This window comes from Rissa tridactyla, chromosome 2 (genome assembly GCF_028500815.1).
Source record: "Rissa tridactyla isolate bRisTri1 chromosome 2, bRisTri1.patW.cur.20221130, whole genome shotgun sequence".
In the NCBI taxonomy this organism is placed as follows: Eukaryota; Metazoa; Chordata; class Aves; order Charadriiformes; family Laridae; genus Rissa; species Rissa tridactyla.
The window spans coordinates 65768472-65783567 of record NC_071467.1 but is presented as its reverse complement, the minus strand read 5'-3'; the positions used below and the strand labels follow the sequence as shown (position 1 = coordinate 65783567).

At 42.3% G+C, this 15096-nt stretch overlaps 1 protein-coding gene across 2 annotated transcripts in view; it reads right to left on the bottom strand.

The window, feature by feature from the left end:
• The window catches only part of CARMIL1 (capping protein regulator and myosin 1 linker 1), a 198818-nt gene that overhangs the window by 2669 nt on the left and 181053 nt on the right, over positions 1–15096 (bottom strand). Inside the window, exons 34-37 of one of the 2 annotated variants that reach the window (XM_054190029.1) lie at positions 10573–10651; positions 7537–7770; positions 4703–4837; positions 1526–1672 (exon numbers count right to left, since the gene is read on the bottom strand). In XM_054190029.1, the coding sequence (XP_054046004.1) occupies positions 1526–1672; positions 4703–4837; positions 7537–7770; positions 10573–10651 (595 nt within the window). The remainder of the gene's footprint in view (positions 1–1525; positions 1673–4702; positions 4838–7536; positions 7771–10572; positions 10652–15096) is intronic. The other variant, XM_054190030.1, reaches the window with a different exon arrangement.

Here is a 15096-nt window from a genome sequence, read left to right as displayed (position 1 = left end):
AAAGTGACAGCCAGCAGCTACACACTCGCTGCACTCTTATGCCGGCTTTGCAAGTTGGGAAAGAAGAGGAAAGGATTTTGAGAAAGGTTTTTGAAGTTATTTAATGGAATTGGGCAGGATTAAGATACCTAAATTCTCAAAAAAGCCCCAACAATTCAGGCATTTCCACCTTCCCAAACACCACCGCTTTTCAAAGAAATAGGTGCCTGGAAGTTTTTGAGTCATTCTTGATGCTTGTACCTCCGACTAATTACATGGCTTTTGCTTGGATTCCACTCACTCTTCAAACAAAACCCAGAGCACATCCTGCAGCAGCCATTTTAGGTTATGGACTAATACATCAAGACAGGTGGGTTTGCCCCCCAAAAGACCTGAAAAATATATCAGGCATTTTGCTGGCTTTTGCCACAAGAGCTTACCCTTGCCCCGATGAAACCACACACAGGTGACCTGTGTAGATCTGCGGCAGCATCGCAGCTTTTGAAACTGACTTTATCAGAGAGACATCTTAGAAGAAACTAAAATATAATAATTTGATTGTGACAGGGAGGAGAGATTCCAAGTTTGGGTGGGCTAAGTTTGATTCTACAATATGAAAAGGAAATCAGTTTATGCATTCTGGGCTGAGGATGTTACAAAAAGGAGACATGATGTATTATAAGTAGAAAAACTGCGGTTCAATGTAATAGCATAATATAAAAATATTTCAGGAAAAAAGTAACCGTGAATCATTAAACAATCAATATGAATCATTAAACAAACCAGTTAAGAGGTAAAGAGAAGCATGTAAACACGCACCACTTGAGAACAGAAGCTTTTATATTTTAAAAACACATAATCAACCAAACATTTTTATGGCCTACTGAATGAGTTCTCTGTAAGTCAAAGCTGCTCTTCAGGAAGCGCGGCTTACGCGTGCAGCACAGCCAGTGCTGGGTGTGCGTTCTTTTTGGTTTGGTTTTTTTTTTTTTTTTTTTTTCTTTGTTTATGCATCTGAAAATCAGAGCACTATGTCAAAATAATCTGATTTACCCAGTTCTCAAGTGGTTTTGCGAGTGAGTGATGTACTGAAACTGGCACTAACGATCTTCAGGCTGAAATGTATTTTGAAATACTTCCGTGCACGCACCTTAAAAGGGAAAGGTGCGTAAGCACACCAAGCAGTGGAGAGTCCACCTGCAGCGTACGTACAGGGCAGCGTGCCAGCGTCACTGCCATGAGGCACCACGGTTTGTCATGAGCCCTCTTCTGCAGCGGGGCTGCAGGTGCTATGTGGGACCCGTCACTGGCGTTGCCACCAAGGAAAAAAAGTCACACACACGTTTCTTATCCAGAATTTTTTTTCACGCCACATAGTCCCCATGGGGACAGAAAGATGACTAGCATCCCGTGAGATTTTTCTACTTTTCGCATAATCCAATGACAAACCCACACGCTTTTGTGGCTTCTTTGCTATTACCGTTTCTTAACGATTGTTAGTGCCAGTTATCGAGCACCGTCTCGATGAAAAATGAAAACTTCTAACCAGAAGTGGGCTGTGCCTTCCTCTGCCCAAGCACATTAGCTTCCTCTTCTGCACTGGTAGAATACTGCCCCGAAGTGGTTTTCACGCTGCCAGATGGCTTGGCACAGTCATGAGCGGTATCGCTTTTTTGACAATCTCCTGTTTGCTCTAGCGGGGAAAAGGATTCATTTATACCCCTAAGCCGTTCTGTAGACCCACGTACGGAAGGTAAGAGAAATAATTTCACTTATCCAACCCATTTAATCAATTGTTCAAAGAGCAGTAATCGATATGCCAGATGCTTGCTTAAATTTAGTCCAGATATTTGTATATGTTGGTAACTGCAGCCCAATCTTACAGATACGCTGTGTAAAGAGGTGCACTTTGTCCCACGAAGTACAGTTAAACTCATTAACATAAAGCCATTTCACAATCAAGTATGATCTAATTTGCAGCTTTGTTTTGCAGGAGATATAATTTTTTTTTTACCAGCTTAGGCAGATTTGCAGTGATTTACCAGTTGCAGAAATAAACTGAGCATGCTAGTCCGAAAGGTAGCAGAAAGCAAGGACAGAGGAATGACTGACTAAGGAAGCAGAACAGTAATAAAGAAAAAGGTAAATCTGAAAAAGAATAAAAATTTAAAGGAAGAGAATTTACTCTTTCCCAAACAATTTTATGCAAAGCATAGCAGCTCCGTAAGGACCCGGAAACACAATTTTAGCCATTCTAAACTATTATTGATAAAATTTGTACAGTGCAATATGGCAGCAACTAGGAAAGCCTATGTTTGGCCAAGTGGCCTGTGGAGGTCTAAGGGAGCAAGGAATGAGGAAAGCACGGCGTCTGACCCCTTTTGTGTAAGGATTTGCAAACAGCAAACACATTTTAAAAATAAAGTGATTATCCCTCTTGTCACATGACAACCACAAACTGCAAAACCTTGTCAAACCTCTGCTGTGTTAGAGATTGCTGTAACACAAAAGGATTGTAGTTATGGTCCAATATTCCCTGCTTCTCCAAGATGTCCCCTCTCGTGACAGGGAGCTGGAGAATGCATATAGCACAGAAACGGTGAGGTTAACCTCACATTAAAATGTTCCCGCAACAAGTCCCATTACACTGTGTTTCTCTAGTTAGGTAGTAACAAGTTCTCTTGCACTCTGGTGAAAAGCTGATGAGAAAACAAGGAAGAGAAGGCTCCAGGGAGACATTATAGCAGCCTTCCAGTACTTAAAGGGGGCCTATAGGAGAGATCGGGAGGGACTCTTTAACAGGGAGTGTAGTGATAGGACGAGGGGTAACGGTTTTAAACTGAAAGAGGGGAGATTTAGATTAGATATTAGGAAGAAATTCTTTACTGTGAGCGTGGTGAGACACTGGAAGAGGTTGCCAAGGGAAGTTGTGGATGCCCCATCCCTGGAAGTGTTCAAGGCCAGGCTGGATGGGGCTTTGAGCAGCCTGGTCTAGTGGGAGGTGTCCCTGCCCATGGCAGGGGGGTTGGAACTAGGTGATCTTTAAGGTCCCTTCCAACCCAAACCATTCTGTGATTCTATGGTCAGATTCTATGACACTAGCATATGCAGTTATCAGACCGCAGCTGAGAGAGTCTTCTTGTGGCAAAAGCCTTTGACTGCAACCGTTCTCAACATGATGGCACCAGTGTAGCAAGCCTGATCCCTAAGCTGTAGCCCAGTTCACCTGTCTCGACACAGGCTTTGAAGGAACTAAAGGCAGCAGATTAAACAGGCTCTGTTCTGCCTTGCAGCCCTCACAATGCCACAGCCACTGGGAGGCACTTCAGACCCCCTGGTGTCTTTTTGGGACCCCGAGCCACAGACTGCGGCAGCTTTTGGCAATATGGACCATCTGAACCCTCAGTCCTTTCCAGACACAGGAGAAGTCCTTGGGTGTGCTCTGTCCTGCTAGCTCTACATAACGCAGTGTGGTGGTTCTGCTGGGCTACCTTTATGGCACAAGACCAGCCCAACAGCATCATACAGGTGGCCGAAGTGAGAGCCACAACCTGTAAACAGATACAGCACATGTGCTGACACGCAGTCACCAAACGGTAGCCACCACAGCAGCAATTTTCCAAGCAGAGCAAAATCCAGATCATGAGATAAGTAGCTTCATAAAGGAAACGGTCATTCTAGGAAAGAAAGGGAGAAGCTTCTCAAAATGCTTTGATGGACGGATGCTGGACCATCCCGCTTTGGGGATGGCTTTGCCCCTCCTCCCATCTTGAGGGTAGCAGTGGGATCTGTGGGCAGCACAACTGCTCAGTCTTCACAACCCAGTGTTAACGTATCTGCCTTGACTCATCTGCCCCCATCCTACACTCTGAAAAACTGCAGGCAGAGTGTGAAAGGGCACCCCTTTGTCTCTCAGTTCAAGTGACGGGAATCACCTTGGGATGGAAATGGGGATCACTGTTTTTCTTGAGGAGAGTCCCAGGAAGGAAGAGGTCTCACCCCGAGATGTCCAACCTTGTCATTCGTGCCAGCTACCACCGCATTGAGCAATATTTCTGTGACTACTTCTCAACATATCCTATGCTATCGGAGGAAGCCTTAGCTCTTCTAAGAGCCAACCGTGGACAAGAAAATGCATCAGCAAAAGCAGAGATCCAGCGCACACATGAAAAGCAGCGAAGAGAAGGCAACAGCCTGCTGTTGTGCATAAAAGGTACCAAGCCCTGCGCTGGCACAGAGGGACTCACTGCCCGAGGAGGTGGTGAAGTCAGTCACATGCAGCAACCCCACGGAAGGGAGGAGTACAAACAGAGCAAGAGGCTGGCTGCAAGGAGCAAAATCACGGCTGCACCCCTGGGAATGTGCTGAACCACAGAGCTGCATTTCACATTATTGTGTGTGACCAGTACCAATCAGCATCTCAACTCAGACCAAAATAAACCATAACATACACAAGACAAGAGTCCCTTAATTGTTCAGTTGCATTATTAATACCAAGAGATTCATCTTTCACTTGGTTTGATCAAAGGAAGATAATATAGACCACCAACCCGTGGGTGGAGGAGATGGGGAATAGGTGACCCGATACACTTTGCTTGCTCTTTTTTCCTCCAAATGAATAACCCTCTTCCATTCCAAGTGAAAACAAATCAGGGGACAATGACACACTGAATTCTAGTAGAAGACAAGCACACTGGAACAAGCGTTATACCAGCACTCCTACCTTCTTGAGAAAACGATCTGACTGTGGGGCTGCTCTGACCATCCTTTTCTTTATCAGAAGGAACTTTCTTCAGCACTGGCGGAAGCAGGGCAACTTTTGGGGAACTGGGGCCAGAGGGAGACTCTGGAGCATCCTCTGTAGAGTACCATGAAAAAAAAGGGTGAGAAGTTTTATTTGTGCTGTAGCTCACAGAGATGGTGCTGTTAAGACGGGCCAAACCTCAACACAACACACAAACAAGAAACAGCTAGAATCTGTGTCAGAAGAAGGAGGATTCAGGAATTTACATTATGTCAAGAGAACACATGATGGCCCCCAGTCCAGGTGAAAGAATTTTATAAGTCGAAGCAAAGATTTCAATTCCAGCATTTTTTGTGTGTACTGCCATTGTAGCACAAATAGAAATCTGATGGGACCAACTGAATTTCCCGCAAGACATAAGTATGCAATTTGTAAAGTACAGCTGAAAATTATTTTGGATAGATTTTTTGGAAATATTTGTTCTATTTATATTTTTATTGTCCTGAAACATAACGAACTGATCAACTTAGATGTCCTGTTTCACAGTTATAAGGCATAAAAGTGAACCAGTGAAACAAATTTCATAAATAGCCTACAGAACTCTCTACTTCCAGGAATAAATTGCCAGTACGTAACATGACAGCATCTGCAAAGACTTTCTAAATAGAAAAAATACTTTGTCCTCTAGACTGCGAGGAAATCTGGAATTTAAATTCAAGTCCATAGTTTAAACCATCTGGATATCTTGTTTCTCTAAAAGGCTGGATATGCGTTATGTATGGCAAGTTGACTACCATCTTTCCAGTCCTTACAGGAAGACTTTTTCAGTCTTACACTAGAGAGCCTTCGTTTGGACAGCAGGGAAGTACAGCTTCAATGGATTACTTAAACTGCTTGTATGTTTGCTTCCCAAGGAGTAAACGGTGATGTATGTAAGCAACAGAGGAACTAGGAAGATATATTAGTACTGATAGAAGGAAAAAGGAACTCAGAGTATCATCTGTATTGCATATTTGTACAATGAGTTAATTCAGTTACACACTGGAAATTAACAGGAATTTATCTCAGTCTTGAGGAACCACTGCAAAGGAGTCAATCTTTTTACTTCCAGCACAGCAAAGCAATGACCTTCCAAATGCAACTTGATCTGAACAGATACACCAGTTCTTGGACCTTCTCCATGCTTTTGATGGGCCTGCAAGGCCAGTTGCTTTGGGAAGCTCGGTATCAACATATGGATGAGCACAGCGCTTGGCAAACACAGCTATGTATTTCTGAACTAAAGCTGTTGTGTGCTTTATTGAGGAACCATTTTCAGTCTTTGATAATTTGTGGACATCTGAGCTGTGCTCCTTTGCCCTCAGATTTACCTAGCAAAAATTTCCTACCATTCGTTTGGCCACACCACTGGAAACAACAGTGGGAGTTAAGAGCGTAACTAGGATTATTGCTTGGCTGCTTCATCACATCGCCTGGTCGTGCTTAGCCAGCAGGTTGTTACAAGAACTAGAACAGAAGTTAGACTGCAACAGAGATGGTGCTGCTTTTACTGCCACCCAAGGAGCTGGCCTATTATCAGTAAATATTAATTACTCTCCGTGTTAAACCCGCAGTATGCTCTCTCTGCAGGAAATACGAGCTGGCAGAAACAGATAGCTCAGGTCTTTCTGATACCTAAGATTTTGAGATAACACGCTATTTTACAGATACAACATCACCAAATAAGCCATGCTTTCCTATTGTATTAATCTTCATGAGCATCTTACCTGACACCTCTCACTTTTATGACCACTTCCAAAATGCTCAATAAAATAAATTTAAAGCCATCTACAACCTGAAGGTGATTCTGTATTTAAACAATATTCTACCCACTGGACTGCAGAGACTACGTAATGCTCAGGGAGCGCAGGGAGGAGGCTGCAATATCCCCCTGCCCCCTCGTCCTCAGCAGAAATGACATCTTTCTAAGGTCAACAGTGAGTATGGGAAAAGCCTAGAAGTCTGCGAGCTCTTACAGGTGGCTATGCTCACGCTTTTTCAGTCATTAGCAATTAATAAGCTGTATTTGCCGTAGTTACTGGGGGAGTCAGTAACTAGCATTTAATTCCCCTCAGCTGCAGCGTCTGTACCTTGGGAAGAGGGGTTGTGACATTGGCCTATTAAATAGCAGACTGACAAATGTATGAGAGATCTGCTGAAATATTTCCCGCTATTGGAAACCTTGAGATAATATCCAGGCAGAAGGTTAGGACAGAGCAGGAGTTAATAGTCACTCAACTGGCAGTCTTGCAGGGTTATAAAAGCACAGTTACAATTATTTCCAGTCAAAAGCAAAAAGGAAAGAAACAAAGGCAAAACAAGGAAAAAGAGAGCCAGACACGGTTGGTTTGTGCAAGTTACTAAGAACAAGAGGCATTTCCTTGAGGGGCCAAAGAGCAGCCTGCCAGAAAACCCCAAGGACTTTAGTATTTACAGCCAGGTGTTTAGAGAAAATAGTTATTTTTGTTGGTGCTACTACAACAGGGCTTTGATGCTGAAGTAGCTCTCTATGCTCTCCTCTTCCGTGAAAGCAGGCTAACTCAAAACAGCTCCTCAAGCTTTACTATTGTGGATCACACATTAAACCATTTTAATAAGTTCATTTGAATTAGGGCAGCAGGAGGTGGAAAAGAAGGATGCAAGTCAAAAGCAAGTGCCTGAAGAACTCGTCCCTCTACATTTAGCTTCTGTTCAGGATGTGGCCATGGGTTTCTCCTCCACAGCCTACACAAACACCACTCTGAGGATAACAAATGCCCAGAAGAGCTCCTCACCAGTACGAGAGGCAGAGCGTGGTTTCTGTGGCACCGTGGGTCGTCCTGCCAGGCTGGGCTTTGTTGACTGCAGTGGGGGTTTTGGGCTGGTCGGTGTATTGGAAGAACTTCTTGCCTTTGCACCAGCTTCTGCCTTTGGTTCAGCTTTTGAATTTTTTTCTGCTGCTGCTGAAATGGAGTCACCTTTATTCGAGGCAAACCGACTCTCTGGAAGGGTCTGCTGGAGTTTAGGCACTAGAATAAACAGACACATAAAATAAAGTCTCCTGCAACACAGAAGGCTCCGTGCACAGATATGCTTGTGTGGAAAATACCGTCATTAGCTCCCATATCACTGCTGCACTGCTGTGTGAGCGTGTAAGAGAACCCCTAAAAATTTCGTTCAAAATCACTGCAAGAAAAGCATCTAAAACCACTAGCTCTTACATGTGCTAAGCTTCCTAATTCAATTGCCTCAGAGGTGATGGCATCTCCCCCTTTTTAATATATTTGGGGCGACGGCTGTCTGGACCTTATGCTCCCTTCATATTTCTGGGAGCAGATGGTACAGCCTACCTGCTGAGAAAGCAGCGATGGATCAGTGGAAAAGGCAGCCTTTGGCTGTTTTGTGCCTCTACAGACAAAACGTTGCGTATCCAAGATCAACAGAGAAATCCTGGCCCAGAAAATAAATCCCAAACGTGCGATCAGCAGGCTACATCTTTTTTATTTGTTGCTTTTAGAAAGCTCTAGAGAAGATTTTGAAACTTAGCCGAGATCAAAGTATTCTTTATATAGTATTTTGATTTATCTAATAAAACTGTATATGGATTATGGTTTTCACACATTAGCAAGTTTATCAAAATAGTATTTATCCCAAACAAAGACCAAGGTGTTTATAGATAAAGTTACACTGACTTCCAAGCAATAAATCAGTCCTATCTAGCTGTGCAAGTTGGTAGAAAGCCTGCTGGACTCTAGGTTACAAACAAGCAAAATGCCAGCTCTATTTTCCTACTTTGCAGCTTTCAGAAGGTTGAAGGGTTATATGTGGCAGGTATAATGATAAATTCGTAACTTTTATGTTAGCTCGGGACTTTGAACAATTGTCATATTTTTTCTTCTTAGAAGAGAATTATAAACTAACTGAAATGCAGACTGGTGGCCTTAGTACCTGGCAAAACCAAGTATGCGCTCACAGATGATGGCCTGACCTACCTACCCGCTATTCCCATTCAGAAATCCACCTTGTTACAAAAGTGCTGAGCACAGAGTTTTAATGGCAGTAGGAGGGAGGGGAGTGTTGATATAGTTTGCTGCAAGCCAATCTCCAATACGTTTTTCCAGCTTATTTAGTGGTTTTTCAGCCCAGCTGGAGTTAAACTCTGGCAAACCACAGAGGGTTGTGTGGCGCATATATATTTGTGTGAGTGCGTGACAGGGAGAGTTCGTGTCTGCATGCATGCAACAGACCTTCATGCTGCAAGCGAAACAGCAGGACACCTTCCCCACCTGTGCGTGTGTGCATACAAAAAAGCAGACAATATCCAGACACAAAGCAAAGAATAGAAAAAACCCTTATTCTCCTTCAGCATCACTATCGATAGTTTTCCTGTAGCAACATCCAGCAATTTTCCATTAACTCTCTTTCTTGCCTTCCTGACCTCAGGCCTGCTAATATTATTAGAACCCAGTAAGTTAAAGTAAATTAACCCAAAACAAAGACAAACTGCAATCGCAACAGCTAAGAACAGCCTCGGGGAGCTCTCAAGCAAGAGCGCTGAAGAAAGAACCGACAGCTATAGGCCAAAAGGAAGAAGTATGCACAGTGCAGTTAGGTGGGGGTGAAATGTGTCATATACAGAGACAAGGACCTGAGAAAAATTGGGGTCAGACACCCACAAGTGCTCTAATGCCCCAAGCAAAGACTATTCTTGCTCCTCTGATTTCAGTTTGATGATATTGGGAGGCACATAAAGTCCTCCTCAAAAGATAAGCAGGCTTTAAAAGCCCTGAGTGATAAGAGTTCAGCACGCTCTGAATATGTTGTCTTTTCAAACTAGCTTTTTGAAAGGTACAAAAACTCAAAATGGATTTCTGAAGTGCTCAACCAGGATGGATTTAGATTTCAGCTGTGCTTCTGTATATTGTGGCGACCCTACATGCCGTGCTTGTGGGATACCTAGAACCACTGTTGAGAAATCAGACCTAGATTTCCCAGTTCAGCCCACTCCTTTGGTCCACTGAATGTAGTGTGCACAAATCACCAGATGTGAATCCCATTTGAACACTTCACAGGCCAGTCCCGAAAGTGTGCATGTATGCACAGAGACCAGACCTTCCTCTTGTACTTGGATGGCTGCGTTGTAGGTACTGCCGCGTCAGGGCCCAGGACTACAGCTGGCCAAGGGCCCCTTGACCAGTGCACAGCACGGCGAGCTGCAGAGGGAATCGGTGTCATAAGCACTACAAGGCTGGACTCCACTTTGTACAGGATGGGGAGTCATTTTGTGCATGTGTGCAGTGTCCCAAGACCTCCGCAGCTTTGCAGACAGCCCTGGCTTTGGTCAAGCTGCCTAAACCCTGGGAAGAGCCAAATGCCATTGACTAAGAGATTTCTATTTTAATAGCTGAAAGCCAGGACTGCTGAAGCTGGTACCTGCACTGACTACTGTAAACCTTGCAAACTGGTCATATTTAGGTGATAAGATGTATTCAGGAGTTTCACTTCTTCGTGTGTCAACATTGTTGCTGACTGCTGGGTTCAGCACCCTTTTGAAGGCGCCCCAGGCACATGCACCAAATACTTTCCCTCCTGTGCAACACGAAGCACAAAGGTGAAGCACGAGAGTAAAAAGCCGAGCCGTCAACTCAGCCCTAGAGCCAACTTCATGAGAAGTGTTGTCAAACATAATACAAAAAGTGAGGTTGTTTCTAATCTTTTTCACTTTGCCTAAGCAATTGCAGGAACACAATCTGGAGAGGAAAGTAAAATTTTAAGGGTTAGACATTTTGCATTTTCTGTAAAGAGTTTACACCAGGAAAACCAAAAGGTACCTGTACCACTTCCATCCAGTCGCTCTGAGCTCATCGCTGTGTCAAAAGACTCTCTGGGAGTTGTGTCATTCCCAAGTTTCTGAAAGAGTGAGAAAAGCTCTCTTATTAATAATACATCTGTAATTAATACAACTTAGTCATTCTGTTAGAAATCCCCCTCTAATTCGGAAACTGTAAGTCAGAGAAAGCAGTGATGATAATAATAAATGGTGGATTCTCTCTGCTTGTTTCTCTTTCAGGTCTTGGATATTTAAGTAGGAAAAAAACTATGCTGATTTGATAATAATACTGCCACACAACTCGCAAAGCCGCAATGACACCCTGCCTCCTAAGCAACAGGTCTCCTCCTGTACAGGAGTTGAAACTAAAGGTGCCAGGTGGAAACAGTCTTTTCTTCAAAGATAGCTCCATATTTAAAAATTACTTGTTAAGGTTTAAAACAAAAAGTCTTTTTCTGGAGATCTAGATTTTGAGTATAGGACTGCTGAATGGATCCTGTGTTCTTCCACATACGAGAATAACTTTTAACTTTTCATTTTAGATAAAATAACAACTACAGAAGCAGCAGCACCCACATATTTACCAGATTGCTTTTAAAACAAATAGGCCTTACTTCTTGAAAGGTGTTTATAGCTACCCATCACAAGGGCTGCTGGACGCTCAGCACCTCTAAAGAAAGGAGGCTTCTTGTTCACATGCTGATAAGTCTTGTGTACCTTGCTGATAAGGCTAAGTCTTTTATTCTCAAGAATAGCTTTCCTAACTTCCTGGCCTCAAACGAAATGGTGCAAAGACTTTTGTCATATCATAGGTCTAGCCCAAGTGAGCTTGAAACCTGTGCATTCATCAGGAGAAATTTAGATAGGCAGGGGATGTGCTTGTAAAACAACCATCCTCCTTTTACCGTCTTACCTGCTACCAAAGCTTAAGCAAAGGGATAAAAGGAAGGATACAAAAAGTGCATAGGAATTAGGGCAGGATATACTATGACAGAAAGCCTTATAAAGATAAACTAGGCAAAAAAAAAAAAAAGCGTGTTTTTTTTTTTTTTTTTAAACTAAAAAAGTGGGGATAGGCTTTTGCAGGCAGCTTCAGCCTTGACCTTCATTTGCTATTTCAAGACTGTGGCAAATGCTTAAAGCTCATGATTTATGCTGATGACCACTGCGCTTGGTTACATACCCATGCATAAGTCATGTTGACACGTTCAGGACACTGCTACTACTGCTGCAACACCCACTCTGCACGACTCGTGCTGGGGTCTGACTGTCCCATAGCATTTAGAAACCTCCACCATGTGCCATGCAGCGTACGCCAAACATGATCACTGCCCTTTGGAGCTTACAATCTAAAAGACGCCTAGGTATAGCATGTAGATAAAAATTGGACAACAGGAAATGCAGGAAGGAAGAAAATGGCTAAAAGTAGTAGAAGCACATACTAATTATAGAAAAATTGACAGATTTAGAGTGAAAACAGTATTTAAAATGTAAACATAAAGGAACAATCTCTAAATATCCCTGCTGCCACATGTCTTTCCCTTGTGGTGGTAATTCAACACAGACATTTCCAGAGAAGCAGATTTTAGGGAGCGATGCAGAATACAGTGTGTTTGGCCTTACAGATTTACTGATACCTCCATTTCACTCATGTAATCTCACAGCTCCTAAAACAAAGACTTTCTTTAATACAACAACGAAAAGGATGGAGATGTTGAGTGCCTGCCCTTCCTCTATAAGACCTGGCAGGGTAACGCTACCTCGCAACCTCTCCACTAAGTCCAGATGTGCACCTAAAGTGGCACACTGCGTTAAGGAGGATGCTATTACAATCACCATTAAACTTCCTGTACTGTAAAACTACCCTTATACAGATATAACTATCCACTCTAAAGGATTATATTTCTACAGGTTTTAATTATAAAATCATTTGTATGTTAAAAACCACATGTAAGCCACACAACAAAGTCTTCTGGTCAGAAGCACTCTAGAAATGCCATGACTTGTAGGGCCAAAATGGTAAGATACGGTGCCCATACGGACAAAACACAAAGTCCCCTCCAAAGCTAGGAGGAACATTATGCTTTGTACCACTGGGTGAAAACTCACATTTTTATTCCCGTTTCTTGACTGTCATTGATATTTTTAGCTAAATTCTCACCTCTCCACCTCCTAAAGCCATGTGTTTCTTTGTAAGACTGTCTTGGCTATATATTTTAGAAGGGAATACCACTTTCCGCTTACTGCATTTTTCTTTCATACCTTGGAAAAAAAACACTTTGAGAACTGAATTTACCAACAATTTCTTCATGGAACATGAATCCTCATGAACTTTCACCAAAACACTCATTTTCCTATATAAATATTGAAGATATATGCATAACACTTAGCTTACTTAAATAACTTTTAAGAGGGCTCTACAACAATGTGAAAACTAATTTCATCACCACAACTTCCTCCCTCCCTCCCAGTTATGGGTCTGCTGGGGAAATATGACCACGTACAGAGGCAAGTACAAAAGGCAGTGCTGGCATCTAGTAGTGTAGTACTTAAAAATGCAATTAGGATGCTTGCATGTTTGGCTACCAACTGGACACCCCTTACAAACTGCTTATGGTCCTGAGGCAACACTAAACACTTGCTGCACAAATTTACTCTGAGAAGCTGTCAGTCATGTCAGATAAATGCAGGTGGATTTATCAGATAAATAATGACCAGGCTCCACTTTTAATAGGAATTCATGCAAGGCTGGGAAATACTGCAGAGTTGGGTGCCATTGAGAGTGAATAAACAGGTTACAGACGACCTTGGTCTGCTCAAAGTCTTCCTCGAGGTATTTAAAAAGTCAGTCTGTGAACACTAGATGGAGCTAAAAGATCTTTTTACCCACGCCTAGAGGCAACACTAATCTGCAAATACTCGTCTCTACCATTAATGCCAATTCACACGTTGTATTCTAAGCAAAAGAAAACAAAAAAATCATCTACCATCTTTCCATCTACTGTGCACCTGCTCGTCACTTGTATCTGTAACAAGACTGCGGTAGGGTATGAATGAAATAGTAAATTCCTTCTGGCTTTGTTTTCATGTAAAATAGCTCAGAATATAAGCAGCCATCTGTACCTTAAAGGAAAATACAATTTTCTATCCTACTGGAACTCTGATAAATTTGAAGATGTTAGGGAAGTTGATGTCATACCCATCCTAATCAATGTAACAGCAGTGGGATGCTTTCCTCTGTAGTTCAACCACCAGGATACCATATGATTTTCACCTTCATGAATATCATGAATAAAAGTGCAAAAATAAATTGTTCAATATTGTGATCTAGGATGAAGTATGGAAAAAATTCTTTTGAACAGCAGTTCGATTTTGTGTGGTCTGGGCAACATTATGAATGGATAACTCAGTGCCCTGCTGCGTACATATTCCTATTTCAATTCAGTTTTCTTGTCACTCAAAAAAAAAAAAAAAGACCTACTGTTGCATTCCATAAATATAATTTTTTACAAAATATAACAAAAAATGAGATCAACAAAATATTTTTTAAAAAATTCCAAAACAAATAATTTCTTAACAGCCTCTCCTTTTTATATTCATACACCAACAACTTAAGGAGAACAGGAAACTAATAATAAACCTCAAAGAAGAGAGGTAACCTTTACAACCAGAAAAAAGCAAAGGGTGGAAAAAAAATACTGAGAAAAGGCAACAACCTTTCTTTTTGCTAGAATAAGTTCAAGTTTTCAATCAATGCTATGAAAGCTAATCAATGGAATCAGACTTTTACTCTCCTCTCTTAAAAAAACCTATTATGCATGGTAATATTCTGCCTCAGACACATCATTCCAGATCTGACTAACTTTAGATGACAAGTGCTAAGAACTTGAAGAGCACCTAGCACACACAGTTTATCAGTTGTAAAAATCTATATAATCTAGAGTAACTAGGTATTTTATAAGTTATGGACAGAGCATAACACTTTTATTTAAAATCACATGGCATTTTACTTGAAAACTTGGTGTCTTAGAAATCAGTGAGACTATTCATGGGCACTAGTCAGCACCAATGAGAAAGGTGGGAATTGCTCATTTCTTTAGAAAAAAAAAAAATTTATGCTGGGGTTGCCTTTAATGAGCCACAGACTATCATGTTAATTTGAATCTGCTATTATAAGACCCCAATGTCTGCAGGTCGAGAGAGGTGATTTTGCCCCTCTACTCCGCTCTGGTGAGCCCCCACCTGGAGTGCTGTGTCCAGCTCCGGAAAGCTCAAGCACAGGAAAGATATGGACCTGTTGGAGCAGGTCCACAGGAGGGCCACAAAGACGATCAGATAGAGCACCTCTCCTATGAGGACAGGCTGAGAGAGTTGGGGTTGTTGAACCAGGAGAAGAGAAGGCTCCAGGGAGACATGATTGTGGCCTTTCAGTACTTTAAGGGGGCTTATAAGAAAGATGGGGACAAACTTTTTGTCAGGGCCTGTTGCGACAGGACAAGGGGTAATGGATTTAAACTAAAAGAGG